The sequence below is a fragment of the Pinus tabuliformis genome, chromosome Q (genome assembly GCF_031772625.1).
Source record: "Pinus tabuliformis cultivar Carrire ecotype Pingquan chromosome Q, CPIR1, whole genome shotgun sequence".
Classification (NCBI taxonomy): Eukaryota; Viridiplantae; Streptophyta; class Pinopsida; order Pinales; family Pinaceae; genus Pinus; species Pinus tabuliformis.
The window spans coordinates 942337022-942356335 of NC_142296.1; the positions used below are offsets into that span (position 1 = coordinate 942337022).

A 19314-nucleotide genomic window follows, 5' to 3' on the forward strand; every position below is an offset into this window, starting at 1 on the left:
CAAAGACAGTACAGTCGAACATATGGATCAGCGGATGGAGTTCTCCCTAGCTGAAAGGGAGTGTTAAAATTGGCAACAAGGGCCAAACTCCACGTGGGTCATCTTATTAATGGCAGCTGATATTTTTCTTGGATCCCTCTCATCAAGAGGTGTAGGATAGATCTAAAGATCATCCGATTCCGATAAGTATTCGTGGAGATATGAATTTATTTGTGTTATGGGACAATTCATCAAGGTCGGCCAACAACCAAATAAACCCCACATGTGCTCAATGTTTTCGTATAAATAGAGGTGCCTTGAAAGTCATTTGGACACACTCACTTGGGATCTCTTCCTCTCTACTTGTATTTGGGTTTTAGTAAGAGGAGAGATCCTAAGGGATAACGTTACCCTAGTGAAGAGACCCTAATCAGCGTTAACGCAGTCATGGAGGAGACTACTATAGCGCAGCAAGGAGAAGTTCTAAACTGCCCTCAACACTAGTCTAGAAGAGACCTAAGTTGTTGTCCAAAAGAAGAGACCTAGCCCTAGCCGCAGACCTAAATGGAGCCACAAACAAGCCCTAGCCGCAGTCATGATAAAAGCCCTAGCTGCAAGTGGAAAGGGGACTCAGCCGCAGATGGAGGAGAGCTCTAGCAGCAGTTAAGGTAGAGGTTTGGCCGCAGTTAAAGAAGGCCTAAATCCACAGGTAAAGGAAGCCAATAAAGGAGGCCTAAATCCACAGTTAGAGGAGGCCTAAGTCCACGGTAAAGAGAGGCTAGATTCATAGAAATTGAGGAGACCTATACGCAGACCTAGCCACGTAAGAAGGACCCTATATGTGTTGTAGGTGACAACACGGAAATCTATGTGTGTTGTAGGTGACAGCATGGAAATCTATGTGTAATGTAGGTGTTATAGTGGGACAGCGGTATAGTTGTACATAATGCAATACATGGACAGCAAGTACATGAAACAAGACATGGAGCAACAAGGTACAGCATGTCTAGATGGGACAGCTAGTACATGGAGCAGCAAGGTACAGCATGTCTAGATGGGACAGCTAGTACATGGAGCAGCAAGGTACAGCATGTCTAAATGGGACAGCTAGTACATGGTGCAGCAAAGTGCAGCAATGGTACTTGGGACAACAATGAAGCTTGATGGAGCAAGCAAATGGTGCAGCAGTATGATGTGTACAGCATGGTCATGAGGTCCAGCAATGTGATGATGTGTACAGCATGGTCATGAGGTCTAGCAATGTGATGATGGGTGCAGCATGGTGCAGCACAGTGAGGTGCAGCATGATGACGAGATGCAGCACAATGATAGGTGAAGGAGTCACCTTGGAGAATCAGTTGAAGCAGCATGTCTTCAATTGATCTCATGTAGAGATGATCTATTCTCTTATCTAGAAAGTCTAAGTGTTGACTTATGTTGTAAATGTACTATCTCTCTCTCTCCCTCCACTGAACTATTGAAGAACATATAAGAAGAATTGATCAAGGGTTTCCCCACATTGGGGTTTGTCCCTGGCTAGTGCCACATCTTGTGTTCTCTTGTCTTGGCTTGCCTTCTGCGATTTATGTTTATGTTCTATCTGCAGTTTACTTTAATGTTGATGTGATTGCTAATCTGGAAAAGATATTGAGCTAACTGTGAAAATTGAAATAAATTGCTCTAAGCATAGAACATACCTAAAATTAACACATTCCTCGTATAGATGAGCTGATGGATGAGTTGAGGGGAGCTAAGTTCTTGTCGAAGATTGATCTACGGTCGGTGTACCATCAGATCCAGGTGAGGGACCAAAATGTCCCAACGATAGCATTTCGGTGCCATTATGGGCACTATGAGTTCTTGGTTATGCCCTTTGGGCTGGCCAATGCACCTGCGACATTCCAGTAATGCATGAACCACGTGTTTCGTGGGGAGTTGAGGAAGTTTGTGCTGGTGTTCTTTGATGACATAATGATTTACAGTCGAATGTGGGAAGAGCATTTGCAGCACCTTGAGATAGTACTGCGTATTCTAGAGGAGCAGCAGTTCTATGCCAAACTGTCCAAGTGTGAGTTTGGGCTAACCGAGATGCTCTACCTAGGGCACATCATTGGGGAGGATGGTGTCAGAGTACATGAGGAGAAGATCAGGGCTATCCTGGATTGGCCAAAGCCCCGGAATGTGATCAAGCTGAGGGGTTTCGTGGGCATTTGCACTTATTGTAGGAAGTTTGTGAAGGGCTTCTCCTAGTTAGTTGCACCCCTCACAGACTTGACGAAAAAGGGGACCTTTGAGTGGACCACTACAACACAGGAGGCATTTGATCGCCTTAAGGATGTCATGAGTAGTTGTCCGGTGTTGGCACTTCCTAACTTCACTCGGCCTTTCGTGTTGGAGTGTGATGCATCACGAGTGAGTGTGGGGGTTGTATTGATGAGGGGGGGCACCCCATAGCGTTTGATATCCAGAAGCTACTGCCCCATGAGCTACTTTACTCCATCTATGATAAGGAGATGTTGGCCATCATGCATGTGTTGGCCAAGTTCAGGCAGTATTTAGTGGGGAATAGGTTTAAGGTCAAGACCGATCACAACAGCCTCAGGTTCTTTTTAAAGCGGAAACAGTTACAGGAGACGTAGCAGAAGTGGGTGAGCAAACTACAGGAGTATGACTTTGACATTTAGTATGTCAAAGGGAACCACAACGTAGTGGCTGATGCGTTATCTAGGAGGTCAGCCACTCTTTCCTTGATGAGCATCGCCCGAACTAGAAGGCGCAGCTACTAGTTGAATAATCCAAGGACAAGTTTGCATGTGAGGTCCTTGATGGGTTGGTGATAGGTGATTGGTATCGGGTGATGAACGAGGTGATCTACTATGAAGACCGGATTTACTTGGTACCCAACTCCCTGCTGAGGGAGAAGATTCTACAGGTTGCTCATGATTCACCATTAGCAGGGCATCAGGGGTTCAAAAAGACATATCAGACCATCAAGGAGCGCTTTGCGTGGAAGGGCCTCAAGAATGATGTTCTGAGGCATATCCGGGAGTGTGACACATGCTAGCGGAACAAAGGAGAGTGGACACACCCCGCAGGCCTATTGCAGTCGCTTCCATTCCGAAGGGGAAATGGGAGAGCATATCGATGGATTTCATTATCAGGTTGCCCACGGTACAGAGCAAAGACTACATCTATGTAGTGGTGGACCGCTTGACGAAATTCGCTCACTTCTTCGCCATTCAAGCCCGGTACTCGGCCTCATAGATGGCCGAATTGTTTTCCAGAGAGGTGTTTCGGCTACATGGTCTCCCGAAAACCATCGTCAGTGACTGGGACAGCAGGTTCATGGGTGGATTTTGGTAGGAGTTATTCCGGTTGGTGGGTACTGAGCTCACCCCAAGTACCAGTTACCACCCTCAGACAGACGGACAAATGGAGATAGTTAACAAGTGGCTGGAGGGCTACTTGCATAACTATGTGACAAGGCAGTAGAGAGCGTGGATACGATGGCTGCACTTGGAAGAATATTGCTACAATACTACGCATCACATGTCTATAATTATGTCGCCATCTAGAGCTCTATATGGTTATGATGCGTTATCTTTCGCTGACATTATGTTTGCAGACAGCAGGGCCCCAAGGGCCAAGGACTGGATACAAGAGAGCCAAAATATCTTGAAGGCTCTGAAGGACAACTTGCAAATGGCCCAAAATCAGTAGAAGATTTATGCAAACAAGGGCAGAGTTGAGAGGCAGTTCGAAGTTGGGGACTTGGTGTTTTTGAGGCTCTAATCGTACAAGCAGTCTACGCTCAAGCAGAAGGGGGCCGAGAAGCTCAAACCCCGCTTCTATGGGCCTTATTGTGTCACTTGGACAGCACAAGAGGTAGCAAATGAGCTAGATCTACCCTCAGGGAGTCGGGTGCACAACGTTTTCACGTGTCTTGCCTAAAGAAGGCACTGGGACAGCAGGTTACAGTTGCTACGGAGTTACCCCCTATGGACGATGAGGGGCATTTAGTGCTAGAACCAGAGGCCATTTTGGACACCAAGGAGAGACATCTGCGTAACAGGGTCATCAAGGAGTTTTTGATTCGATGGAGGAATCTACCAAATGAGGATACCACCTAGGAGGGGGAATAGATACTTCAGCATCCTTCTTTGCAATTGCTTGAGGACAAGCAACGCTTTGGCGGGGAGGAATGTGATATTCCAACTTAGTGTTTCACTAAGTGAATATCGAATTTTGCTCAATTTTGGTGTATTACATTGTTTCACTTAGGAGAAGTGGACTTAGGGGACCCACATTCTATTTTTGGCCTGAGAAGCACCCAACATTAGAGTTGGATGGAAAGATTGCTGCTTTGGTGGAGTGTGGGGGCCACCATAAAGGAATCTTAGCGCACATGGAGAGTACGCTCTCATTGGAGCGAAATTGGTGAGGGAAATTCGATGTGGGCCCACATGGGCAACCTTGGAGGCAAATCGACAAAAGGAAGGAGGGGCTCTCATTTTGCTCATCATCTATCATTTTCAGAATTTGTCTTTTGACAAGAGCACGCTTGAGCAGTGAGCCAAGTCTGCATGTTTTGTTCAACACACCAAGTGTTTCCGAGAGGAAATCCCAACCCTTGCTTCGGTGGACTTCGAATGCCAGCCCAAGGAGGGAGTTCTAATTCATCCCAATTCGTATCAACAGCAGTGAGTCGAGCTACAACAACAGGGAGAGTTACAGCAGCACAGGAACTGCGCAGTCATAGCTAGAGGCACTCCAGAAAGTTGTGGAGATAGGGGAGTTTGAGGAGGAAATTCGGTGGGAAGGCTTGGGGAGCCTTCTAACAGGGTTTGCAGATATTTTTGGGGCATTCAGCAGCAGAACCTTCAAGTGGTTCGATTTACCTTAGCAGGGGAGTCAGTCAAGCCCAAGAGAGTCAAAATTTCGGGGTCAAGCTTTGGCCAAACCCTTCATGGGTTATTCTGGGTTTCTTGAGTAGAGGTCGAGATTAATTTCCCGAAATTTTCTGAGCAGCAGAGAGGGCTCTAACAGTAGATCATTTCAAGCAGCAACACATTTCTGGGCATTTACAGCACAGCACTTGGGCCGAATTAGCAACAAATTGGAGGGTGTTTCATTGTTCATTTTGGGCCTTTGTCAGCGGGTGCACACATTCCAACACCTTGTTGTACACCTCTTTCCATCAATAAAATGAGTACACAGTGCAATTTGGATGCCAATTTCGTGGTTTGATTGTTTGTTTTGATTTCATGGTGAGTTTGTCTATTTTAATTTGCATATTTATTGTTCATTTTCCCTTAGGGATATTACATGAGAGATGTCTTAAGCTTTTGTTGTTGCTCGAGAAGCTTAACGATTTCGTTTAAGGGAACATGTATAGTCATGTTTCCCACGAGAGCCCCTATGTCGATGTCAAGTTTAACTTCCTTCCCCTTTTCCTTCTTCATGTATTCTTTTCTAGGAGGATAATGTTTTTGAATGACCTTTGTTGGAGGATTCTTCTTGGGAGGAACTTTGGGGATGGACTCTTTAGGAGGGGATTGCTTAGGTGATGGATCTTCCTTAGGTGATTCCTTAGGAGGTAAGGGGTCTTTGTCCTTTTCCTTTCGGGAATATTGGACCCCTTTGAATCTTCCCTGGCTATCGGCATTAAGAATGGATTCTTCCTTTTCTTCCTTAAGGGTGACCTCACTAATGGGAGGATGCATGTATGATCCTCCTAGAAAAATGTTGAAGACATCAGCTTCCACGAGATTGGCTTGCTCATCTGTTTGTTCATCCTCACTTTCATCCTCTTCACTCTCCTCATCATCAGATGAAGAATTTGGCTCAACAGCATTAGTTGGGGCCAATGTGTTTGGGATTTGAGAAGAGCTCGGCCTATCTTCTTCATTTTGCTTTTTGGGAAAAGGCTTTCCTTTAGGGATGTAACTTGGTTTTTGGGCCCTTTCTAAGGCGGTGATTTTATTCATGATAACCCTGTCACGTGCATTGGCTTCTTCGGTGAACCTTTCCACCTTTTTGAGAATAGCAAGGAGAGTTTCTTCGTGTTGATCTTTGGACTTCTCCTTCTTGGTTTCAAATTTGGCTCTAGGGTGGTCATTGATATCAACCTTTGAAATTCGCAGGTTTTCTTCAACTTCCATTGCCATTTCCTTAGCCTCGGCCAAAGTGGATGGTTTCTTATCCCTCAACACATAGGTGAGGTGGCCACCCACGACCTTTATGAATTTGTCAAGAATGTTGGCTTCAGATGGCCTCAAACAATCAGGTATATCTTTGACTACCCTATCAAACTTTTGAATGAATTCCCACACATCTTCCCTTCCCTTGGTTATTTGGTAGAACTTTTCAATGTTGAAGGTCCCTTGGGCATTGCATGACCACCTTTTCATGAATAGTTCCTCAAATTCATCAGAGTCCTTTATGCACCCAGGGGGAAGGCTAAGATACCAATCTCTTGCTTGTCCCTCAAGTGATAAGGCAAAAAACATCATGATCCTATCTTCATCAAATATCAATCTAAGGTACAACTGTCAGTAGAATTCTTTAATAAAACGATGGGCAGTCCAAGTAGCATCCCCTTTGAATTTGGACAACCATCGGTTAAATTTTTTAGGTAATGGCTTCGGATCGTTAATTTCAAAAGGGCAAAGACACTAACCAAGTGTCTTTCACTTTTGGTCATCTTGGTTTGATCCCATTCGGAGTCAGTTCTTGAAGTAGTTGCCATTTCTGGAGATGTATCATTGACTTTCTCGAATTCGGGGAAAGGGAGGTTCCAACAGGGGATGGAGTTCGCTTTCCCCTTTTTGCAGCAACCCTAGTTAAAGGAGGAATGTTGTTGCCTTCAAGTAAACTAGGGGATTGGACAATGAGTGGAGTCGCCAGAGGAATATTTATAAATGTCATTAATGAATCAATTCCTCAATGATTCACTAGGGAGGCAGACCTGCTTCCTCCCCGGCAATGGAGCCGAAATGTTACCGCTCAAACTAGCAAGGAACCTAAGGGGGATCCCTAAAGGGCAAATGTTAGGCTAAGAGCAACAAATGGAGTCTTAGCCCATTGTCACCTCAGCTAAGGCTCCCTTCTATTTATGGACTTTCACCAATGGGAGGAGACCCGGTATGTGTGGAGTCACTAATGAAGGATAAGTCAATGGATGTGAGTGACCCGAATAACCCTTTTCTAGAATTCGAGGGATAAAGTTTGCTTGCTTTGTAAACAAGGTACTAGGTAATCTAGGGAAAGGGAGAGATGATTTGACAGTTAGGCTTATGGGATAAGATGTATGAAGGAGTTTCCCATTGCCTAAAATCCTTGTTAGAATTGGTATCCTGGATGGTTCTCGAAGAATGGTCTTTCAAAGGAGTGGGACCACACAGGGCCAAGTGGACCCAGTCTAGGGTATGAGGGAGGAATGTAGCAACCAATGATATTCTTACCATGGAGAAGGTGGAGAAAGGATCAAAGGAAATATAATTACTCAAAGATGTTGATTTGACCCTGGGTAGTGCTAGCCTTGGGGATGGCAGGGCAAGTTTTGGTCCCGGAGCTAGGGCTTGGCGTTTCTCCCAATTCCACTGTTGGAATGTTTTCAAATTTGGAAGAGGGCTACAGGAAAGGCCAGCGCAAGAGACCCAAGGAGATCAAATTTTTTTAGTGGCTAGCTTGTCGGGAAATTGATGCCCTAAGCACCCGAATATGGCTAGACTTGGCAGAAGGTGAAAGAATAAGAGTTTTGGTGACCACCCTTGCTATATCAGTGCCTTAATCCTTGGGAGAATAGAGTTTATGTTGATTATGTGTAAGACTTCTTGGTTCCCAATCAAGGAGGCCTCAAAATTACTTCACAAACCCTCTAAGTCAAGTGAAAGCAATCTTGCAGCTTTTATACTTCAAATGCACAAGAGGAATGGCTTATCAAGGTCAAATTTTACCCCTAGGAGATTTCGCTCACACTACATGGCCCATACATGGAGAGAACGTTATAATAGAGACAATCCCACAATATTAAGCAATAATTTGCATGCAGCAATTAGCCCTAAAACAACGAAAATCCCAATCTAGCATATATGACAAAAGTAACAAGAATAACATCAAAATTTCGTACTTACATGCAGTAGAGTATATCCAACCATTCACAAATGACAATAGAGAAGCTCCAAGAGAACATAAACCAATAACCATACATCAAAATTCATCCATAAATGCTCCAATTCATCCTCTAGAAAAAAGTATAGAATTTTCTAAAGAAGAGAGAGATCCAATCCAAAGTGATGATGAGAAATGATCTCACCTCACTTGTATTTATACACATCTTAGGAGTTTGAATTAGCCTCCTTGGCCTACATAAGCCCCAAAAATAAACTAACATGCAAATAATACATCCCTTTGGTGACAAGCCCACCAAACTAGCTCATAAATGAAAAAGTAAGCCTCTCAAGAGGTCAAATAATAATTTGTGCATGTCGTAGGGCCCTCTAAGAGGCCTAATGTGGTCCATGGGTGGCATAATGAAGAATAGAACCCTCAAAAGCAGTGGACAAGGGGTTGGCCCCTTGTAATAACCTGTGGTGCTCCAAATGACATGTGGGGGGCACAAAAGTGTCCTGATGGGTCTCCAAACAAATCAAGGATGCCTGTAGGTTGCCCTGCAAGGGCTAGGATGATAATGTAGGTGATGCCACATCATCTTATAGTCCTAGATCATCTGCCAAGTGTATGGTGTAGATCTGGGGTCAGTTGTGCATGATGGATCAGGTGCAACCTCGTCGTCCAATAAGTGAACCACGAGCAATCTCTGAATGGCTGTGGGGATCCATGAAGTGCAATTTGTTGCTGTGGAGGCCCATGGCTCTCAACGCTCACCCTATATGTGCCAATGTAGCCCTCCGTAGGATTAAGACCACGTATAGGGAGACCAAACCCAAATGGAAACCATCTGTAATCCTACATAAAATCCAATGCATCCCCTAGCCTTCCAGTACAACAAGTCATTAGAGAAATCAAGTAAATGAGCTTACCTAATCATGGACCACAGGTGGGGACTTCATAATGGCCTACTCTTCCATAATGGGCTTCGAGTCGTGCCAATGTCTCCTAAACTTCGAATGGGATTAACCAAGTGCCCTATTAGGTGGTTTCTACTTCTAAAGGGGATAATTGGTGGAGAGGCTAAAGCACATGAGATCTCCAAGACCCAGAAATGGTTTGGACAGAGTGTACCCAGTTTGGAAGATATTAAAATAATTAATATTTTTAATGGAGTTCCTAAGTCTAAACTTAGGAAAAATAAAATATTAATGGGTATTAATATAAAACTGGGTTAGAAGGTTCCAAAAGTCGTGGATCAAGCCAAATTGAATTTTAGCCGTTGATTAGAGATTTAATCTCGGTCGTTGATGGACCAACGAGAAGAGTATAAGAGGAGGCTTGAGGGTCAGTTGGAGAACACACCAGAGTGATCAGTCATTCTATTCTCTAGAGCAGGGTTTGCTAAGAGAGATAGAATCAGTGGTCAGCAGCGAGGGGCAGTGAATACAAAGCAGAGAAGTAGAGTTGGTACCACAGAGACAGCACAGAGCCCGGAGAGGTCGACGCAGAGGCAGCCAGGAGCTACGCAGAGCCAGGAGAGGCCAGCGTGTGAGACGCAAAGGGTGTAGGGGCTGACACAGAAGCTCCGGAAACTGACGCAAAGGCTATCAGAGCTAACACAGGGCCAAGAGGCAACGCTAGAAGGATTTCGTGGGACAGACTGGGTGCTAGTGAGCCGGGTAGGGTCACGCAGTCCCTACCAAAGTGATGCAGAGCAATGGGAGCTGCAATTATTGCTGTGGGATTGTTCATCCAGTTATTAATCAGCCGAAATATCTGTCTCCGATGAGAGGTACTACTGCCGAGGGCATTCTCTATTGGGTAAGCCATTTTTGGCACCCTAGTTGTATTTTGAAAACTACATAATAAAACCGTCTAAATAGCTGCACCAGTTTTCCCGCGTTGGGTTTTTCCGGGGACATTGGTCCAAAAATAATGGTGTCACTTGTGTGCTTGTTTTCCTTCAGTTGGTGATCTGTAGATGTTGATACTATACTTGTGTTTATTTTCAGTATTTACATGGTAAATAACTTGTTAAGTAATTAAACAAGTAGGAAGAAATAAACCAATTAGTACAGGAAGAATTTCTAATGGGTTAAATTTAGAAGTTCCAACATCTAGGGGACAGAAACACAGACCTAGCCCATTCTTTCAGTTGAATCCCCCCATTAATCCATGCCCAGAAGTGTCCATGATAAGCAAACCACAATACTCGATTTCAAAATGACAAGGCATATCTTCAGATTCAGGAGGCCCACCTTCAAACATACGATCATGGCAAATGGGCAAGAGACCACATGACTGGCTCAGGTGGCGGAGAAATGGCACAATGAGCTAGCTGATGGCTACAAGGGGCTGTTAGCTTCTGGCTGAGGACCATCTTGGAGAAAAAAATTCTCCAAGAGATATTACCCACAAAATGGTGGGTAACAAGACCAATTGAAGAATATCAATAGTTTGGCTTTCACTAGAAGGGAATGTTCCCCTTGTAAGTTTCCTAGTTGCACCACCCTGACAAACCCCTTCATGGTTCATGTTGGATTCAGGCATACTTGAGACCATTTTCCTTACCCCGAGTAAGGCTTTGTAATGAAGGTGGGAAAATCTCTAGTGCCATAATTCAAATTGAAGAGAAGTATCACAAGTCAAGGCTCCCAAAGGACTTCCTCCAACCCGATAGAGACCATCAACCCTAAATCCAAGTGTGAATGCATCTTTAGGGTTTCTTTGCCAAGTACGTACTTTTCCATTAATGAATGCTACCTTGAAGCCTTTATCTGCCATCACAGAAATAGAAACCAAGTTCTTCAAATTGGGCATATACAGCAATTCTTGTAGATGAATGATTTGACCTTGATGCAAGTGAAGAGTGACAATACCTATCCCTTTCACGAAGTAGGTGGCATTATCTCCAAGTATGATCTCCAAATTAGTCTTCTTTTCAATCAACTTTGAGAGGGCCTCTTTGTACCCAGTGAAGTGCCTTGAGGCTCCACTATCAATCAACCAATGATCCAAAGTAGAAGCAGTAGATAGAGGGGAAATAAGATAAAACTCTTTTTGTTTTTCTACAACATTACTTTCCTCATACCTGGAATTTCTCGTCCTTTCGGGAAGTCGACCATTTCCATATCAAGCAGCAAGAGCATTCCTCTTTCCTTTATTGTTGAACCTATTGTTTCTTTGATTGCCATTTCCTTTGTAATTGTCGTTGTTGTTGTTGACATCCCTTGGAGAATCCGTCTTGTGAGGACACTCTCTAGCATAGTGGCCGAACCTGTTACAATTGTTGCACCTTCCTTTCCTTCCTTCTTTGAATCTTTGTTTGAACCCTTGACCCTGACTCCTTGGACCAGCCTTATTTTTCTTCTTTCATGAACAAAGAAAGCAATAGGTTCATTTCCATTTGGGGGCTTGTCTCTCTCCATCATCCTTGTCTCCTCTTGAGTGCATCTGGCCAATAATTCATCAAAACTAGGAATCCTGTCATTGTTGAGAATGGTGGTGTTAAACACGTCTCATGCTCTTGAAAGACCTCCAAGTGCAATGATAGTGAGCTCCCTGTCGGCTATAACTTCTCCAATAGATAGTAGGTCATTCTTGATTTGTGTTATTCTCATAAAGTGGGATTGGATAGACTCCCCGTTATCCATCTTGATGTCCTTCAACTTGTTATTTTTAAAGGGGATTTGATTTGCATTGTTTACTTTGAACATCCTAACCATCTTATCATACATCTCTTTAGATGTTCCCAAATCAAAAATATAGGCAACCAAATGCTTTTGAATGGAGTCTATGATAATCCTCTTAGCGTTGACCTCGCCTTTCTTATACTTCATCTTAGCAGCAACAAGTGCATTTGAAGGAGGCTCCACCACTCTTCCCTGCACATAGTCCATGGCATCATGCTCTTCCAAAGTCAAGTCCAAAGTCATCTTCCATGCATGATAGTCAAATTTGTTCTTGAGCTTATCCTCAGATTTGAAATAAGATGTAAAAGCCATTGAGGCTAGTCCAATGATCTTATCTAACAGATCTCCCTTAGTGATTGCTTTTCTCTCTCTTGCTTGGCCTTTGTCTTCATCTGTGCTTAAATACCATGTTAATTTTAGTTAACAATGTTATGTTCTATGCTTAGCACAATTACTTCAATGTTCCTTTAGAAGCCCAAAGTCAGCACTCAAACCGCGGTTTCTGTGCCAAACTGTACATCTTGCCAAAAACAAAATTTTCCCACAAAAAACGCAGTCAAAGGATGAGTTAAAGTGTCTAATCAATGTTGGTCAAACCCTTCAACAGCACTGAAATTTTGGCCCTATAATCTGCCCAGAAAAATTCATCCTCCTTGCCACACGTGTGAGAGAAAAGATTTGCCCAATAGTTGTATGAACCAATGAGAGGAGAGAGAAAAATGCATGAGTGATGCCAAATGAGGTGAAAGGTCACTTATATTTATACAAGTCATTGAGGGTGAAGTGACACGTCCATTGGGCTTCCTAAGCCTAATGATGGTGTGGTCGACTTTGTCAATTTGCATAAATTCAAAAACACATTTCTACTTGTCCAAATTTGATGATCTTTAGGTTGATTTTGTTCCTATCAAAAAGAGGAATTTAATGCAATCATCATCTCCATCAAATGAGTTGTCTAAAGTGGAATTTTGACCTAGTTGCCAATTTTAACAATATCACCCTCTAAGCATTAACATAAGATAAGAAAAACGTAGCATGTCAAGTCAAGATTTTGTTTGAGTGATGAGTACATTTTTAGTAGGGTCGTGATAGAGGAGTTCAACAACCAATGTCACTAACATCAAAGGTGCATAGAGGGCTTGGTGCTCTTGATTAAATACGAGTTCCATACCCTAGTACATGACAAAATCCAATTGAAACATTGCAATCCCCCTAATCCTGAAATCCTAAAAAATTGATAAGTCCACTAGATTTTGAGTGAGATCTAAAATTCTGTTTTCTCCATATGAAATCCAATGAGGTCGGAATCACTCCCAAACATCCTGAGTCATTGAATGGTAATGTTAAAACTTTAAGTAAAAGGATGAAAATGAAAGATAAAGGAGAATGTCACTTTTATGTTAAGAATTTAAAATTACCATGAATTGCATATCAATACTAGGGCCATGGGCTTGAATATTAGGCTGCCCCACTCAAAATTTCTTGTTTCCAATCTTCAATAGCTCCCTCTATTGCTCCTGAATTGGCAAGGAGCGCACTTGGGAGCTGATTCGATGGGGGGGTACTCCCTCACAACCCTAGGTTAAGTAGGCCGAGAAGTTGTTTATGACAAGGAAGAGGGCCAAAGCCCTAGAAGGAGGTTGCTAGGCCTCATATATGCCAGTAATAATAGGCCAAAAGGCCTCTGGTTTGTGCAGAAGCCTCTATGGGAGGGCCGAAGCCATAGTAGATTGTTGAAGGAGGTCGAAGGCCTCAGTCCGAGTTACAGGAGGTCGAAGGCTTCAGTTCGAGCCTGAATACAAGTTGCAAGAAGGCAAAGAAGCCTCAATAGGTGAACAGAAGCTTGTTTGACCAAGTTTGACCTGTGTGGATTTTGTGGTCAATTTGACCAAGTTTGACTGGAAAATCAAATTGTACTTTTGTTGAATTGAACAATTTCTCCTAGAAAATATTGTTGGGTTTTCTCCCGAGTTTGGGTTTCCTAAGTGAAAAATTTTGGTGTCTACTATGCATGGCTTTTTCTATTGTGATCTTTACTATTCTATTGCAGTTATTGTTGAATTTTCTAAGTGTAATTGTTTAATGATGTATTAAAATATCCTAAATTAAGATTTTATATCATTGGAAGTAATTATCAATGGCAGAAAAATGTGTTTGTCTAAATTAGCACTAGAAAATCAACACAAGCTTGGCCAGCTCCAAAAGAACCAGTTGCACATTCATTTTAGCTAATACATTTCCTAAGTCAACATCCAAAGACACGTTAAGGTTTTGGGTAGTGGGCTTAGGGATGTTCTTAGGTGGAGGAGGTGGCCTATCCTTCTTTTGGAGGGAAAAACTAGAACTAGAGCTTGCTTGGTTTTGGTCATTATTCCTTCTTGAATAGTGCAATCCCTTAAACCTTCCTCCTTCCTCAACAGCCATGATTGGCTCATCTTGATCACTAGTGACTTCTTCAACACTTTCTTCATGTTGTTGTTGGAAGTAGGATTCTCCAAGCAAGATATTAAAAGGAGCATTGTCATGTACAACATTTAGATGCTTCAGATATTCCTCCTCTTCCACTTGATTATAAGGACACTCAAGAGAATGGAACTCATTGCAAGTTTGACACCAAGGGTTTCCTTCTTGACCAACCATGTTGGTTGGAGCAAGAGTATTTGGAACACTTTGTTGTGAAACATTGCCACTAGTAAAAGCATTCTTCTTGGGAGGTCTCTCTTTATTAAATTGTGGTTTAGGAGGAAAATTTTGACGGGATCCCCTTTCCCTTTCCAACATTGACAACTTGTTCATCATGGTCATCTACCCTTACATGAGCATAGAAGTAACTTAATCAAACTTTTGGGCAAATGCAAGGTAGGGTCAACTTGGGCACTAGGCTTAGTCTTTGGTTCAATTTTGTGTTGCCATTATGATACAAGTGTTGTCCTTGATGGCAACTCACTCACAGGTCAGTTCAGTTTTAATGGAAGGCAACTCACAGTATAACAGGTCTATTCAGATGTAACAGGGCACTGGTACAAAAGAACAGGTAGATGGAACTAAGGTCTACTGATGAGAATAAAGAAGTTAAAGGAAAAGGATTGTGTAAAGTATTTTAAGATGTGTACGCTGGTTCACTTAGTCAAAATAGCGTATACACACTAGTTCACAAAACAAAAAGAGCGTATATGTATACACACACCTTCACAAGAAGAAAAGCGTGTATATGTTGGAAAATCAAGGAAATTCAAGAGTAAACAGTACCAGGGGTAATTGAGCGGAGTAAAAACTATTTGATCCCATCCAAGAATACCACGGGTCCTAAGTGGTTTTGGTCTGAGGTATTGAGAAAGGCCTAAAACTATATAAGGAGGAGAAGATCATAAGGCCAAGGTGTGCAAGTAAAAGGGTTTTCTCAGGAATACTTCTATCTGAAGTATATTTTATGTTGCAGGGGCTATGTTTGTGATTTGATCTGAAATATTATGTGCACCTTGAATTCAATGTTGGATCAGGATCATGAGACCTGAAATGACTTATCATTGAATGATCTGATATTGGTTGGGCTAGATCTGATTGTGTACACCTGTTTTATTCTTTAAATGTCATGATCTGGGTTTGTCTGAAGTCTGGAATAGCAGCGAAGTTATGAGTTAATATTTGCAGATCTATACGCTGGTTCGTCTCGATAAAAGCATGTATACACGCAGGTTCTACTCTTCCAAGTAGCATATACAAAAGAAAATCCTATTCTTCAGATCTGATTAATCTATCTGATCAGTTATGTTGTTTTACTGTTGTCTATCAATGAAGTCTTCTTAGATCTGAATGTAAAACTGAATGCATAAGGAGTTTGGTGTCTGATTGATTGATTGTCTAAGTAAGAAGGGTTATCTCTGCTACTGCCTATCTAAAGCTCTGTAAATTGACAGTAGATGTTCAGTATATTGCTGGTTGGTACAGACTTGATTCAGAAGTTTTATGTTTCAGTAGTTTTGAGGGTATACGCAGGTTTGGTTAAAGGAAGTAGCGTATACACGCAGGTTGGATTCAGTAAAATAGTGTATACATTCTGATGCATGATTTTTGAGGTTACAGCTGGGTCTAAATGATGTTGCAGGTTTTTGGGTTCAGCACAGTGTTCTGGTGACAGTGATCTGATTGTTCAGATTAACTGATGGTTGATTGATGCAGTTTGAGTTTCAAAATTTCTGATGGATCCAGTATGAAAATTTGATGAAACGAAGCCTTCATTTGTATTGTTGTGTACCAGGAGTATGCAGTCTGAAAATTCATGAAACGTGGTCCCTAGAAGAAGAAAAAAAGTCGTAGCCTTCTGTAGGTCGACGCCTACGTACTAGTAAACAACTTGGCTAGTACAAGAACCAAGGGGGTTGCACCTCCCTTCCAGTAGAAGCTGGAAAACAAGAGAAGGTTGTAGCCTTCTGCAGGTGGGTGCCTACGTACTGGTATGAGTCCGCACAAGTGCAAAATTGTAAACAGATTTTCTTATTATTAAAAGAAGACAGAGACGACAACAGCAGGTGGTTTTTCTCCCGCATTGGGTTTCCACTTTAAATCTTGGTGTTCATGTGTGTTGCATATGTGTGATTGTTTATTATGTCTTTACTGCACTACTTAACAAGTTACTGATGCACTGATTAAAGATCAACACATGATAAATTCAATAAAGCATAAGTTCTCTGGCTATACAATGGTTTCTCTAATAACAGTAGCGTGTACACGCTAGTTCACTTCACAGAAGTAGCGTATATAAATCTGTTTGGGAAATGAAAAATTATTGAACTGATAACACTGATTCACCCCCCCCCCCCCCTCTCAGTATTATTTACAACATTTTGGCCCTCAGATAAGCAAGGAGGTCAATTTTGAAAGAATTGAAATTGTGCTCTATTTCAATATCCACGACTTTAGCCTCATCTAAAGATTTTGGCTTCTTGCCTCTCAGAGCATATGACAATTGTCCAGCAAATAAGTCTCAATTTGGCTTGAATTTATCCTAACAGATAATAAGTCTCAATTTGGCTTGAATTTATCCCAACAGATAATATATTTTAATTTTGAACCCATGTGTACATGTTTTCTGCAAATGTAAATGTTATTTTACATTTACCTTTGGCTTAGGTTTTGATTAGGTGGATGCTCTCACACCGTGCAGAATAAAATCACAGGGAAGCCTCATTTTACTCTACACACTGTGATAGAGGAAAAAAATTGCTCTATATATTTTCTTCATAAAAAATACTAAACAGCAGTAGTGTAACTGCAAAAATTCCAACAACATCAAACGCTCGAATCCATGTTTCGGTTCAGATTCGGAAGAGGGGCAGAAGTGCCATGCTGTAGGTTAAGTGATTCAATAAATCATATGCTGTATGTTCTTTCTTTATATTATTTTCAGCATTTTCTAGAAGTTACACTTGCACTTCCACATTATAATCATACTGATTATAATATTGAATCCCAATGACCGACTTTTGTGATCATATTAATACAAATAACTTATCTCTCTTATCTTATGTGACCCTTCCTTCTCAGCTCTAAAGGAAATTAGGGACTTCTACATGTTTGCAATTCAATAATAATTATAAGTGGATGTTCAACCAACCCCATGGCGCTTTCCCCGCTAAAAGAAAAATAACATATATTTTATACTATATAGCTTGTGTTTATGTCCAATCCTGTCTAATCTACATATTTACATCAGTAATTCCCTCAATCCCAATTACAATTTTCATATTCAACATTAAATAAAATAAGGGATTGCCAATAAAATAAGATACCTGAAATCTAGAGAATTAACGGGAGGGGTAGGTATCGGCGGTCCATAGCCCACTGACATCATCATCGCTGCTGCTGTGCCGCCTCCGCCAGCAGCACTAGCATCTGCTGCAACTGTAGACGTTGTTGAACTAACTCCCCTTGCAGCCTCTTCTCTCTCAACTGCCAGCCCCTGCATTCATTCATTCATTCAAATGAGATGGATTACCCCCAACCAAAAAAAAATAACAAAATAACAAAACAAAACAAATTTTCCATTAATTCGTTCATTCAAATTAGGTACATTATCTCCATCAACAGCAAATTTTCCATTCATTCGTTATCATTGCAGACCTTACAGACAAGATCCAAAAGCTTGTTCTGCGCCACTTCCACGTTTAGCGGCGTCATCGTCGCAGTGGCCACCGCAGTGGCAGCCTGCATTTAATAGTTTGCAATAAAATTGATAAACGTTGGATGTATGCAATGCCAAAACGAAAGGTATCAAATTTAAGACAATGGGTTTTGTTGTGTTTCACTTCTTCTTCTTAACAGTGTATTAAGTTGTACTACAAAATAGAAATATGCATATATAAGTGCAGGAGGAATGAGTCAGAGTTGCCTGTGTTAAGTTGTTGTCCCTCAAATGGGCAATAATGAGAGCATTTACTTGTCTGAGCAGATCGCCATCCTGCAATGCCTGCTCTAAACCCATCTCCCCCCTTCTTTACAATTCAAACTTTTCAAATCCCTCGCTGCTGGTGGATCGAGTTAACGAATTAACGACCAGCCTGATGGAAATTCTCCGTTTCTCTTTCGCACGATGAAACTAAGACCTCCACACTTCCAACTGCCCTCTTTTCACTTCCTAGTGCCATGATCAAAGAATCTCGTCATCCCAGGAAAAACCACATTTGTCTAGAAACTTTTAGCTCAATGGAGGGAACCTCGATCTTTTTGCTCTATAGATCACGAACACAATAAAGAGAATAGGTTACTTGTTTGCGTCAATTTTAATATTTTTATCAACTCAATTACTTGGTAGTTATTTGTTTGTGTCCATTTTAATGGCGGTTGGAAGAATCATTTGTCTATTTATTGCATATATGTAATCATCATGGTTTTGCAAGGTTGTGAGATTGGCAACCGTAATGGAAGTTAGATGCTTTGTGAGATAGTTTGTATTCTCTCACAAATGGCTTCTACCTTTTTTATAAAATTTGAATTAATAATAGAAATTAAACCTCGTACAAACCAATTAGTCTACACCTCATAAATATTATTTCAGTGATGTCACGACCCCATTGTAATGTTCCTAAATAGGAAAAGCATTGATATGCAAAGCAAACAATAAACTACACCACATCAAATTTCAAACTTTAGCATGCACCCATGAAAAACCAAAAATGTAGAAGTAGTTGAGCCATTTTATTATAAACTGGAGCAAGAGTACAAATATATACAAGGAATGCGCCTCGGCTTGCCTCAAAGGCAAGTAGAGCAAAGCCCGGGAGAATAACTATGAAGCCCAGATGTTGTTATCAACTGCCCAAGTACTGCTCTGCGCTACCCCAGCAATTTTGCATCATTTGCTGCAAAGATATAGCTGGAAACCCCTCCTCAAGTGTTGAGAAAATTCTGCAAAATTACCTCCAAGCTCCTCAAGCCAAACCCACTAAAACCTATAAAGGGTTTGGCCTAATTTCGAGCTCCGTAAATCGTCCCCCAAAGGCCCTATGCTCTCCATTGGCTGCTAAAATAC

General features: G+C 41.8%; 1 protein-coding gene across 1 annotated transcript in view; it reads right to left on the reverse strand.

The window, feature by feature from the left end:
• LOC149222569 (Transducin/WD40 repeat-like superfamily protein) overlaps positions 1–18556 on the reverse strand; it is a 416287-nt gene extending 397731 nt beyond the window's left edge. Inside the window, exons 1-3 of the mRNA XM_089385511.1 lie at positions 18175–18556; positions 17907–17990; positions 17576–17745 (exon numbers count right to left, since the gene is read on the reverse strand). Coding sequence (XP_089241637.1) covers positions 17576–17745; positions 17907–17990; positions 18175–18267 — 347 coding nt within the window. The 5' untranslated portion in view covers positions 18268–18556. The remainder of the gene's footprint in view (positions 1–17575; positions 17746–17906; positions 17991–18174) is intronic.
• Positions 18557–19314: the final 758 nt, after the last annotated feature.